This window comes from Anas platyrhynchos, chromosome 4 (genome assembly GCF_047663525.1).
Source record: "Anas platyrhynchos isolate ZD024472 breed Pekin duck chromosome 4, IASCAAS_PekinDuck_T2T, whole genome shotgun sequence".
Classification (NCBI taxonomy): Eukaryota; Metazoa; Chordata; class Aves; order Anseriformes; family Anatidae; genus Anas; species Anas platyrhynchos.
Genome location: NC_092590.1, coordinates 37,997,664 through 38,010,076, shown reverse-complemented (window position 1 = coordinate 38,010,076; position 12,413 = coordinate 37,997,664). Strand labels below are relative to the sequence as shown.

General features: G+C 40.8%; 1 protein-coding gene across 9 annotated transcripts in view; it reads right to left on the bottom strand.

Moving 5' to 3' along the window:
• Positions 1-12,413, bottom strand: part of ZNF827 (zinc finger protein 827) — a 163,867-nt gene that overhangs the window by 111,784 nt on the left and 39,670 nt on the right. For 4 of the 9 annotated variants that reach the window (XM_072037410.1, XM_072037409.1, XM_072037411.1 and 1 more), the window contains 2 exons: positions 10,354-10,450; positions 4,095-4,182 (listed from right to left, as the gene is read on the bottom strand). In XM_072037410.1, the coding sequence (XP_071893511.1) occupies positions 4,095-4,119 (25 nt within the window). In that variant the 5' untranslated portion in view covers positions 4,120-4,182; positions 10,354-10,450. Of the gene's footprint in view, positions 1-4,094; positions 4,183-4,268; positions 4,848-7,052; positions 7,071-7,179; positions 7,199-10,353; positions 10,451-12,413 lie in introns of those variants that run through there. The other 5 variants (XM_072037412.1, XM_072037414.1, XM_021268969.4 and 2 more) reach the window with 4 other exon arrangements.

Below are 12,413 nucleotides of genomic sequence, written 5' to 3'. Positions count from 1 at the left end.
AAGTGGCGTGCTCTTGCCTGCAGAGGGAGTAACGGACCCAGGCAACATGCTCTCACACATCTCTTTCCCCCCTACCTGGAGCAACAAACAAAATGACAGAGCTGTGGGGCAGGGGCTTTGCCCCTCTATTTGCTTCCCAATAGAAAATCAACTGTGAGATTGAAGAACTGATGGTCGGAAAATGGAAGAATGTACTAGAAAGCATTTGAGTGAATATCTGTTTATCCCTTTGCATGTGTGCAACAGAAAACACATTTTTGTATTAACGTGGGGAAGAGAAAAGCGGAAGTGTTCTTAAAGTAAAGGGAGAAGTATTTTTTCCATATTTTTATACTCTGTGAGGATTTCACACAGGTCAAATCTACAGGCACTGGCAGAAGCCTGAACAGGACATATTCCCTGCCCAGCTGGAGTATTAAGCCCACTTCGTCTTGTGAAGGTCATCAGGCAGGTGGTAACAGGGAAAAGTCAAAGCAAATGACTATTAGAGAAGGGGTCCAACAAGGCAGTTGGCTTGTGCAAGCCTATCAGTTTTAAGATGTTTTTGTTGGGTTTTCTTGGAAATTTTATTATATTTGGGAAGTTCTGTTCATTCTAAGGTACTGAATGGCAACCGAGATAAAACTAATAAACCTTCCTGGTCTCAATAATTATGAAGTTAGGTGGCCTGTACCTCACAGTGCAAACAACAAGGGAAAAACAGCAACAAAACACAACACATTTTGGCTGCTTCTTTCATGAACCACGTAAGAGTCAACTTGGGAAACTCAGAAAGGAGGTACTAGGATGCTTTCATTTACATGGGGATAAAAAGCAAAGTCAGTGGCTTTTAAATTATCAGCTGAGTAGCAAAACAATTGGGAAGAGGGCCACGAAGGTACTCAAATGCAAGCTTTCTAAGGGAAAACAGCTGAAGAAGGCACCACAGCAGAGACAAGATTAGAAAGAAGCGGTGTAGAATGTCTTTCTGATCCTACTGTAAAAGGAAATCTGCTCTGTGGAGAAGGATAATGTAGAAAATAGGAGAGGAACTCTCCTGTTCAGGGCTTATATAGGATTCCTGCAACCTTCCAGTCCTCATACTTGGCAATACCACATCAGATGTATTTACACCTGCTGCTCAACTGGGTATGTTAATCAAGTCTGACTCCCACTTACTTCCCTCCAATCAATAACTTTTAATCAGATTATTAAAGATGTAGAAAGCTCATCACACTCTCCATTGAATAACATCAAAATACAAAAACTGTCATCCTCCATTGCTGACAATGTTTCAGATCATCACAACACATGGCCTTTTTACCAAAAGTCCTGTTTATGCTCTCAGTGCATCTATATTATTAAAAAGAATAGTACAACAAATTATCTGGAACTAGATACATTTAAAAAGGCAAAAAAAAAAAAAAAAAAAAAAAGCAAAAAAAAAAAAAAAAAAAACTTGACTTTCTCAGACAAACTGAGAATCTCCAGGACCTGTTAAAGGCTCCCTTTATCTCAGCAGCACTGTCCCCTGTGATACTCTCCTTAATACTGAGCGTCCCATTGTTTTTAGCTGCTCCTCGTACAACCAAGCCTCAGGTCTTGACTGGCACAGTAAAGCTATTGTATACAAAAAGCGGTAAGACGCGATTTTGTCATGTAGTCAAGAATTACAACCCTTAGCCTTCAGAGCTCTGCCCCAAGGGACTGTACAGCCTCAGGACCCAGACTGAGGCAACTATACTAGCAGATGCTTGGAGTGAAGGTGGTTCTTTCTTGGCCGACGCTGTGCAAGACCCAGGCAACACTGCAGGCCTTGCTCACCTGTCCTTTAAAATACAGAACACCTTAACTCCTGCATTAAAAATCCTTCTTGCGTAAGGGAGAAAATCTGCTGAAGGAAAAGGCTGTGTCAACAGAGGATGACAAAGTCACAAACGCAGGATTAGGTGGCAGGCCAATACTTGTTTCCTAGTCATAAGGTTAAGAATGCTGAAGGTACAACGGTGACTTATTAACGGGTGCAGAAATAACATTCCTGCACAAGTTCGGGTCTGTTTTACACCTGACCAGCAAGAACAAGCCGATGACTCCACCAGCCCAAGCCACGGCCGCCTCATAACACCCAACACGCCGCGTTGATGCCTCTCCCCAGGAGGACACCGCCTCAGGTGAGGTGAGGCGAGGCAGCACCTGGCGCAGCCCCTGCGGGCTCCCCTCCCGCCATTTTCCCCGCCTCCCTCCCGAGGCTGCGTGAGGGGCGCCGGGGGGCTCGGCGGGGCCGGGCCGGCCGCCGGGCCGCGGCGGGGCGCTGGAGGCCTCCCCCCGGCCCCGGGGAACCGCCCCCGGCGGCTGTGAGGAGAGGAGAGGGGCAGGGCGGGTCGCCACGGGCTGTGACACCGAAGGATGTGCCCCCCCCGTGCCTTGTGTCGCGATATTGAGGCGATGCCCGCCCTACCTTCGGCCTGCCCCACTGCGGGCTTTGGTCTGTCAGGGGGCGCCTGAGGGAACCGCGCTGCGTGCTGAGGAAACGTTTAGTGTCCTCTGTGTTAAAACAGTGCCGAAAAGATAACATTTAAAAATATATATATATAAAAGAAAAAAAAATAAAATAAAAGCACCAAAACTAGTCCCCCGGGAACATGTAACCATACGTTACTGCTTCTGCTCCTTAATGCTAAATATGCTGAATCACAACAAATGAGACAATTAGAACCAAATTTCAGGCAGGCCTTTAGCTACTATGTTGTGGAAACTGTAGCACTGTCAGCTTTTGAGTAAATTAATACAAGCAGTAGGGGAAAACAGCTTAGGAGAATCCAACACCATCTTAAAAATAACAAGCTGTTTCGTAGTTTGTTTGCAAGGCTCACCATGTGCTTCTGGATGCTATGTTTTGCAGCCAACCTTTCCCTATTAAATTAGGAGAGGAGTAGCAGTGTTTTAGAGGAAACAGCACGGTAGCACAGCATGTCCATGTGCACTTCTGAAATTGCCCCACGTACCCTACTGGACTCCCTGTGAGCCAAAGCTGCAGTTCCTCAACACTTTTCCACCTCACGAGCTTCCCTCATCCAGCCCTGTATCAGATCTGCCACTGAACTCGAACGCTTGGGCTGTTCTCATGTGGGCTTAGCAATAGCACTTCTGCTCATTATTAACACAGAAGATGCAAATGGGACTCTAGTGGACATACAAATTTTACCCACTAATCTCACACCTTTTCCTTTCAAGATATTCATGCAACATTATTATCCATCAGGAAAGCACAGAGAGCAACTGCTGCTAAAATTCATACCCTCCAGAGCAGGATTAGAGAAAGAATTAGACACAAGAATTAGGATATAGATAATCTCATATGATAAATTACTATGGTTTCATAAATTGCTGCTCATCAGCTGAACTTTCCTAACTGCTCTTGGACACCCTCTTAGACTGTTAAAATGGCAAGTACAATGTGTTAGACTAAAATACCTTTGTTTCACTTCAAATGTGCCAGAGATGAGAACAGCACACAGTCAGGTACCTCATTATGCCATTGTAACTCAATAGCTTGCAATAGTCAGTACAATCCTAAACCAGTGGGTTTTTAAGTTCTGAATTAGAAGACACATACCGAAAATAAAGGAGTCACTTGACTCTAAAGGTGCCAACACACCCTGGATTCAGGAGCCAAGTGTTCAGTTGTCACTACTAATCTTTTGTAGTTCTACTATTTTTACAACCTTTTTGATGACCATATACTGAACATAAAGAAAATTGCTACTTTTACCACTGAAAGTGTGGAGTGATTTTCCCAGGTCTGCACCTTCTACTTGTTCAGTTGATTTTGTTAGCAGTTGGTCATAGCAGTAGCACTGCTTAGGTAAACATATGCTTGAGAGGGAGAAAGAGCCTCATATGAAATGCACAAAAAAAAAAAAAAAAAAGTTAAAATAGTTCCTTTTGTAGTCTCAGCTCTAGGGCAGAATCCAGAATTGTGGTAGGCCATTTTCCTCAACAAGTTTCCCCATCCTACATAGCCGAGCATCAGGCAATATAGCCACACTTTATAAAGTAAGTGGGAGTTGTGAGTTGGAGTCAGTTCCTTCAAGAAAAAGTTAAACTTAACTCACCTGCATCCTGGAGTTCCCTATCCATCAGCCTGCAGCATAAAAGACTCTGTGTCACTGGCTCTTATTTACCTCCCTCTTCTCCCTTCATCTGAAAGAAAACAATAGTTACTAATGCATTTTCTGAACAGCCCAATTCTGTTAGTACATTCCTATTGAAGCTTGGAGAATGCTTACCACTGCCACTGGTGGAAATGTTCTTGATCCACAGCAGGCTAAACTACAAACACTGGACAAAACATGCCATAGTTTGTTTTCAGTTTGAGCCTGGAAAACTTTTACCAGTGAAAGCTAAGCTTCAGTACTCAGTACTTCCAGAACTACATAGCAGCTGAGACGGTTTATTTTGTATGTGTGTTTTTGCCTCTCTCTCACTTTTTCCTTTCTTCTAATTGCAGTTTTAGACTTAATTAAGGTTTAGGTTTCTGATTTTGATTGTTGCTTCTTTTTGGAAAAAACACTGAACACTAAACCCTGAACGTGATCTGAGCAGATAGAAGTACAGAGCAATTTACTGGAGCTTTTCCCTCTCACTTTTAATATTTCATTCCTATAAAAAAAATAAATAGTAGTAGCCTTTCCTCAGTGGTTGAAGGAAAGATCCTGTAAAGATTTAGGACAAATGCTAAGGAGCTAAAATAACAAGACTCTGTTCTTAGTCTTCAACTACTTTTCTGTCAGTCTCTCAGATTGCATCTTCACTACAGGAAGTTCTCTGAGCTAGTCACTATTCTCTCCCTCTCCATGCATCATGGTTTCTGAAGGAAACCAGGTAAGACCAGAAGATAACGGGTGCCAGATGTCATCCATTCCAACACAGACTCAGGTGGCAATCAGGGTGTTTACCCAGTAACCAAGATTTACAGGTACAGCTGATCAAAGTATTATTTTTCCTCTCCTCTTGTGGAACACTTCAGCATTTTTTTTTTTTTAATTTTTTTGGATGTGAGCAGGTGTTAGGGGAAAAAGGTGAATCAAATCCTGATGCTGAAGCCCTAAGTATGTTCCTCTTCTGCGTTAGAGGGTGGACCCCATAGCAGAGTAATCTAACTTGTTTTAGGTAAGCTACGTCAACATTGCTGCAGAAAATTGACTTCTGATAGATCAATGTCCCCACACACACAGTGTCCTCAGTGATTTTTTTTTCTCCCCAAATAAATAACAGTTTTTGCTTAGACTTCTCTGTAGGCATGACCTCAAATTTTAACAGTTGTTTTTACTCCTCCTGATGGAGTTAACTGGTTCTGTGAACTCCTTTCCTAGATTATTTCATCTTTTACTATCACAGCTCCATGGAGATCAACAAGACTTAAAGCAGAAAAGAGCTATCATGCAAGAATATCATCCCAAGAATTATTTATAAACAGAAATGGCTATCATGTCAACACGAGATGAGAATGCCTGTATTACTACTGATGCAGCACCAACATTTTACAGAAAAGTCCTTTCCTGCCACAAGTACCTCTTTTTTTTTAATCTTTTTTTCTCCTGTACCTGAGAGATAATCCGCAAATATTTTATGCAGTTATTTAATAGGCTTTGGTCAGCAAGCATTGTTTGAGTGGCTGAGGAGGAAATTAATGCAGAACACAGCAGTCATTTACCTGAATGATCTTTTCATGCATCCATCCTCATCAACTAAACCCTACTTTTTAAGTCACACATTCTGAAAGCAAGTAGCACAGGGATTTATGAGTCCCACTTCCCAGGCCTAAAAAGCTGGGGGAAGGAATAAATCAGTTTCTAGCATTGGCAAAAAAAAAAAAACAAAACACAGCAACAGAACCACCAAAAGACCCCAACAACAATAAACCAGCAAACCAGAAGCAAACTGTTCAGCTCCAAAACAGCAGCACAACTGTTGCACATCTGCCATAATCAGTAATTACAGTGAAATCCTGGTCCCAGTTCAGTCACTGTCAAAATCCTCACTGATCTGCTCATAGCCAGGGTTTTGCTCATACAGGCTAATGACTCCAGCTTTCATGCACCAAAGCAAATTGTTCCAAGGCTTGAGCCACTTTACTGCTTGCAACTGCTCTTTTCATCTCTTTGCCAGAAGTTAATTTTCCCATAACAGTCAGCAAAATTCATCCTATATGTTCACCTTTGCCACTGCGTATTGCAGCCCAGGTGTTAGGACACAATGAGGCAAACTCAGCTAGCTGCACCTGCCCTAGATTAAGTGGTTGCTGACCCATTTCTAATACCCTGCCACCCCTTACCATTTTTTAGTTTAGATCTTCCATATTACTCTTTTAGGGACTTCTTTTTTATTTTCAAGAACACCATATATGGGTTATTATACTAAGCTCCTGCTGGTGATTGTACTATGTAGGTAGTAGCAGCATCCACCTGAGGAACACAGGTAGGTTTATCAGAAGTTGTGGCTCACCTCACAGTTCTCCTCTGGCAAACCAATTCCATCTCATCTGTCCACTTTGTTGTTGACAGAGTTTTGGACATCTAGTAGCATAAGGTTTTATTTCAAAGTTTTATGAAATTAATGGAATACAGCAGCCTTGAACAATTTTAAGCAGTAGACAGCAAATGCAAATTCTGCTAGCCTTCACCAAGAGGGAGACATAGTCATTTAATTTAACCCATATTTCTAGGTTACCTGTTGTCAAAAGATACAGTTAGCTGCTACCAGTTGGCAGTCATTCCCCAGCCTATGAAGGTAGCATGAATTTACCTGGAGAAACTTTGCTTTCTCCACGGACTATGGAGGAAACTAAACAATTGATTCAACCCCAAACATCAAATTTATAGGTGGTTAAATCTAGCTTAAAGGAGCAGTCCAACTCCTTTTTTAAAATACAATTATTTTATCATTCATCTAACTAAAAGGAGTGCTGTGTCCTAAGCCACCACACATGCTCTGCCACAGCCTAGTAACATGGCATGGTTTGACATTCAGTGGCAGTACAGCTTGAGCAAGTGTAAGGAATTGCCACCCACCTTGCCTAGCGTTCCTTCTTTTTTGCAGCACACTAGCAAAAGCATTTATGTAGCACACAGTGAACAAGATTGAACAACAGATGTTGCTAAAATTAACTCAGAAAAACAAAAGCCCAAAGTCACTAACCATTCGGATGGATTCCCAGAGACCCCACAAACTGTACCTCTAAAGCAGAAAACAAGGGCACAGGAGCTGCCTACGACTGAATGGCCATTTAAACCATGCTGATGAGACCACACACTTTGCCTGCAGGCCCCCAGACTGTTGTAGACTACTAAGCATTTCACTTAATTCTCTCTCTCCATGCAGATACCCTTCTCCTGAGAAAAGACTAACCCATTCCCCACCTTACAAGACTGTGACCCTAAATGTAGTACATATTATGAGCTGATAATGCATGTTATTACTTAACTCTGTTAAGTACATACACATGAATAACAGCAACATCAGAAGCCCACCTGTTAGTCACTCTTCCCATCCCAAATCCATCCCTTCCTATTGCTCAGCACAGAAGGCACGGTACACAAAGGTCTGCCTGCTCACCTGTAGTTTATCAGAATTACCTGTTACTGTGTTTGCTAATAGAGATTTGGAAGGTTTCTGTGGTAAATCAGACTTCTCTCAGGAACATGCTAGACCCATTGCAGCCAGCAGGCCAACACTATAGAACTGTCTGCAGCCAGATCCAACAGATTTTCAGGACTGAAGAATCCTAGCAAATGCTCAGTGAAATAACCAGTTTCTTCAGATAGGAAGAGGTTGCAAATAGCCTAGGTACAGTGACTTGAGCAATTATACTTTCAGGTAAAATACTGGTTTCTAGCTTTGCCCTGACTCTTACTTTGGCTGGGATAAGCCTTCTGTCAGAAAGGCCCTTTGCCCTTGCAAGCACCACTGCCACTTGCTGCCCCTGAATCCGCACAGAACTTCAGGTGCCTGCCACATTTGCACAGCCACAGACCTCCTCCCCTGCACTGCAACCTGTTACGCCACCTCCTGCTGCAGCAGTACCATAGCACCTATAAAGCTATGCTGTTCAGTACTGCTCTACGCATGAGAGCAAGTCTATTTCTTTCATCAGACTCTCCCAAAGAGAGCTTCTGCTTCTTCCTCCCCCAGTGGGGCAGGAGAGGAATTTGGGTCAGCACTTTCCAAACCAGAAGGTGACAGGTCAGCTGAATGACCTTGGAGGAGTGGAAATGTAAAGAGCAGGATATTCTGCATTTATGATATTGTATGACCAAAGTTTCTGTGAATTTATCTGACTACCTGACTAAATACATTACTGAAAGTTGTTTCAGTAATCCTTTCTGCAAATTAAAATGGTACCTGTCACTAATAATGAAGCTGAACATAACAGAAGAGAATGTAAAGAGGAAAAATTCAGTGTTTACATACTATAATTCTTTGCATTTTCTTTTTTCCCTCATTGTGTATGTAAATTTCTAATAGATTCACTCAGGGTTATTTGGCAAAAGAATCTACAGGTACCTACAAACCTTCCCCATACCCTACAAACAACTGAAGCAAATCATAAGCCTCCGTGTTCTGCTAAGCAACAATCTTCACATTTCAACGTAAGTGTATTTAGAGGAAAAATAAATAAGCTAATCAATACCTTGTACCTCAATTAAATTACCACAAGCCAAAATGTGGTTCTGATTCTCTGTCACGGGAACGTCTCTTTAGCTTGGACCCAATTAGTGAGAAAGTTAAGGCAGAGGGGAAAAAGGAGTTTTTTATACAATTGTTGTACATTTTTTGCCCTTCTATACAGTGAAGGTTTGAGAGAGAGAAAGTAGAATTTGTTTTTTGCATTTTCTGTGGGTGGTATTTTGAAATGTTTAATTAACATACTACACAAAACAATGTAAACCAGGCTGACTTCACATGTTTTTCAGTGGCTAAAGTACCGGGGAAAAAATAAAGTAATGGTAAAGAAAACGAAGGTTAAGATTGAAGAAACCTACAGTTAATGACAGGCTGAAGTTCAACTGTCATGTAACTGAGAATGTTTGAGAATGGACAATAATTAAAGTCAAGCAAAGGATGAAGCCCAGATTATTATAATGAGATATGATATGTTCTTCAGACTATCTGGAGGTTAATGTTACTTAGTTTCATACGGTTACGGGTAAGTAAGTACTGTACTACTATATAGTAAAAATAATGTAGCTGGATACAGTCTGCTTCACAGTGACCCAAGGTTAATGGTAGTTGCTCTTAGTATATTTAAAAGGTTTAAAAGAGATGTAACAACCTCTGCATCGGAAATCTAGTGCAATGGCACTAGAAAATGGCACCGAAGAGGCTAGCATAATACCGGTGCTCTTGGTTCCATGAAAGCAGCTTCCAGTGTAATGTATGTTGCCTTTTATCTCTGTAATTATACTGAATATGTCCATGAATTCTTTCATTCCTGAATGGCACCACCTTTTGAGTAATAGGTCATTGGTATGCATCACTCTGATAAGGTATTACACTAATATATCACTAAAGCAACAGATGTATTAATGTAATACATCACTGGGACAAAGCACTCTGATGATGATGTATTTCTGAGAAGATGGCACCATCCAGAAAGACGAGGCCCAAGAGAAGGGTTTTGCTCAGTTTAGTAGAAAAAAAAGGTATATTTTCCAGGCACAAAAATATGATGCTTCCTATAAAGATACGGTACTGATATTAATCCTTTTTTTTTTTTTTTTTTTTTTTTTTTTTGGAGGGGGGGGGATAATTTGATGATCATATGGCTTGGAAAAGAATTTACTGTGGTTGAGGAAAAGATACCACTTAGAAACATAACCTATCAGACTACTTTACAGTCTTTTCCCAGAATGTCTGATCTCCTCAGCCCTCCAAACTCTATACCAAAAATCTCATTGTGTTGAGAGCCTCAAGATGCCTATCCTTTTCTGGAGCTAGCGAGGCTACAGGAACAGTTCAGCGAGCTCAGTGATGACATAGCCTTGCAGAAGTCACCTGAGGAATGAAGCTCAGCTACATGAACATCCAGAGGCCAGAGAAATCCAGTAATATTGGCCTTGCAGGCTCTGGCTGACTCACTCCTTCTGAGAGCAGAGATTATGCCACAGGCCCCCCAGGAGCCAACACATGAGTTGTACTTAAATCGTTAGCTACAAGCAGCTCAAGGGGCACAGACTGGCCAGTTCTGTTCTCACCTCTGTGTATCAATCAACTTGACTCAAGACCTCCCATGGCCAATGAATTACATTCGAGCTTATGTAAAACCAAAAACTGGTGCGCTTTTGGAGGTGAGTCAACTAAAAGAATACGTACTCTGAAACAGGGCTCAGGAAGCTAAATAGTAGCAATCCAGTCACTAGCATGTTAAAACTTCCGTGGTTTCAGATTCAGTGACGATCACAGCCTGAACCTAAATGAAATTCATTTGACATGTATCAGTGAGGATTCTGGAATTAACTCTGAACAACTAGAACATTAAGTGGTAAAAGCAGGATAGCTCTAGAGAAAGAAAAGGGAAAATATAAATATAGAGGATTAAAACAAAAGCATTTGAAAGAAAGGAAACAAAAGAGGTAAGAAAAGAGTTCACATGTCAAGGATAGAAAGAAAAAGACAGATTTTTTTCACCCCTGATTTATAATGTTGACTTCAGTATTTAAGTTTTACTCTATCGGTTATAAGCATGCACACACACATGCTTTTCAATGAATAATAGAAGCAAATGGGCCCACCAAACCTGATTTTATTTTCTTTTATTGGTTGGGCTACTAACATTTATTCAAAGAAGAATTAACATCATAAAGTTTTTAAGAGCCAAAAGTGATTACAGAGAGGGTAAAGCACATGGGAATCAAGATCATTAAGTTTTGGAAAGCTTTGTTCTAACAGTGTGAGGTATTGTTTCTCTTACAAAAAATTTTAATTTTAATTTTTAAAGTGGTAAGGCAGTGGTATTAAGATGAAAAAATGTCCTAACAGGTTCTCTCTTTCTGTCTAAATAGGACTGAAATGTGATGGGACTATATGGTAGTACTTTCACACTCAAGCCTACATACTCTAGTCAGAGGAAAGTGGATAATGTAAACCCATTGTGTGGCATGTCTTCACATAATTTAGGCTTAGAAATTTATTAGCTAATTCTTCTCTTTGTCAAATGCCCTCCAACAATCTTATTTTTCACCTACATTTGAATAATTGTTTAGCAAAAGATACAGTTCTTCTAATCAATTTAATTTATTTCTCATATTCAAAATACAGCACCAAATACTCCCTGTAAATGAAATTCTCTTTAACAGAACTATGTTCATTTACTGTAAGTGAAGATCTGCTTAACAGTGTAATGTTTGTCATCAGAGAAACAGTTCTATTATTCATTATTTCAGTACGGGAGCAGCTAGGAACTAAAAAGAAGGGTAAGCCCACCATTTTAGGTGCTGGAGAAACAAACAAAAAAAAATACAAAACTACTTCCTGACCTATTAGACCATCTAGGATTTTGTTTTCTTTTGTGATCCGGTTTCACAGATGATGACAACCCAGTGCCTTGACAAGCCTGAGCTGAACAGATGCACCACGGGGGGAGATTTTATGTAATATTTGGAGTCTTGCCCCTGCTTTCCTAAACAGATGAGCACCTGCTTAAAAACGTAACCCCCCAAAGTGAGCTAGGCATTTGCAATTTCTCAGCTCCATAAACAAAATATTACTACAGAGTGATCATTGATATTATAATCTGTTCAGTCTCCACTTAGATTTGCTCTTACTCTTCATATTACAGAAAGAATCTCTAGAAATAAGTAACTTCCTAGATTACATCTTTTATGTAATGGTCTTTAACCTGTGGTTTGCACAACTCAGGAAGAACCTAAGGTACCTGTAAAAGGGAATTAAAAGAAGCAAACTTAGACTAAGTAGGTTAAATTTCCCATACACCTACACTGGAAATCGAAAAGGACTAAAATGCACTGATTCGTGAGATATAGCTTTACATACTTTTATCCACCGTGAATATTCCCCTTAGCAGTTTCTTCTATGTATTACCTGTCTTCTGTACAACACTCTATATTCTTCTTCCAGTTGGAAACTGAGACTTCGCTTTAAAGTTTTCTTTAACACATAAAAGAATTATGCAGAAAGTTTCTGTAGAACCTGTCACAACTCTTCCTCTTGAATTCTAGGATGGCCAGGAATGCCTCCAATAAAAGACCATTAAAACATAAGAAACTCTCTCTGGCATAAATAAGACCAATAGCCCCTCCAGTCTGGTATCATGTCACTGATGGCAGAAGTGGGGGAGTTGTTCTGGCAACTGTTCCCATTTTCTCAGCAACTGAAGCTCCTTGGGAAGCAGTGGGCACCACCACTGGATGCTT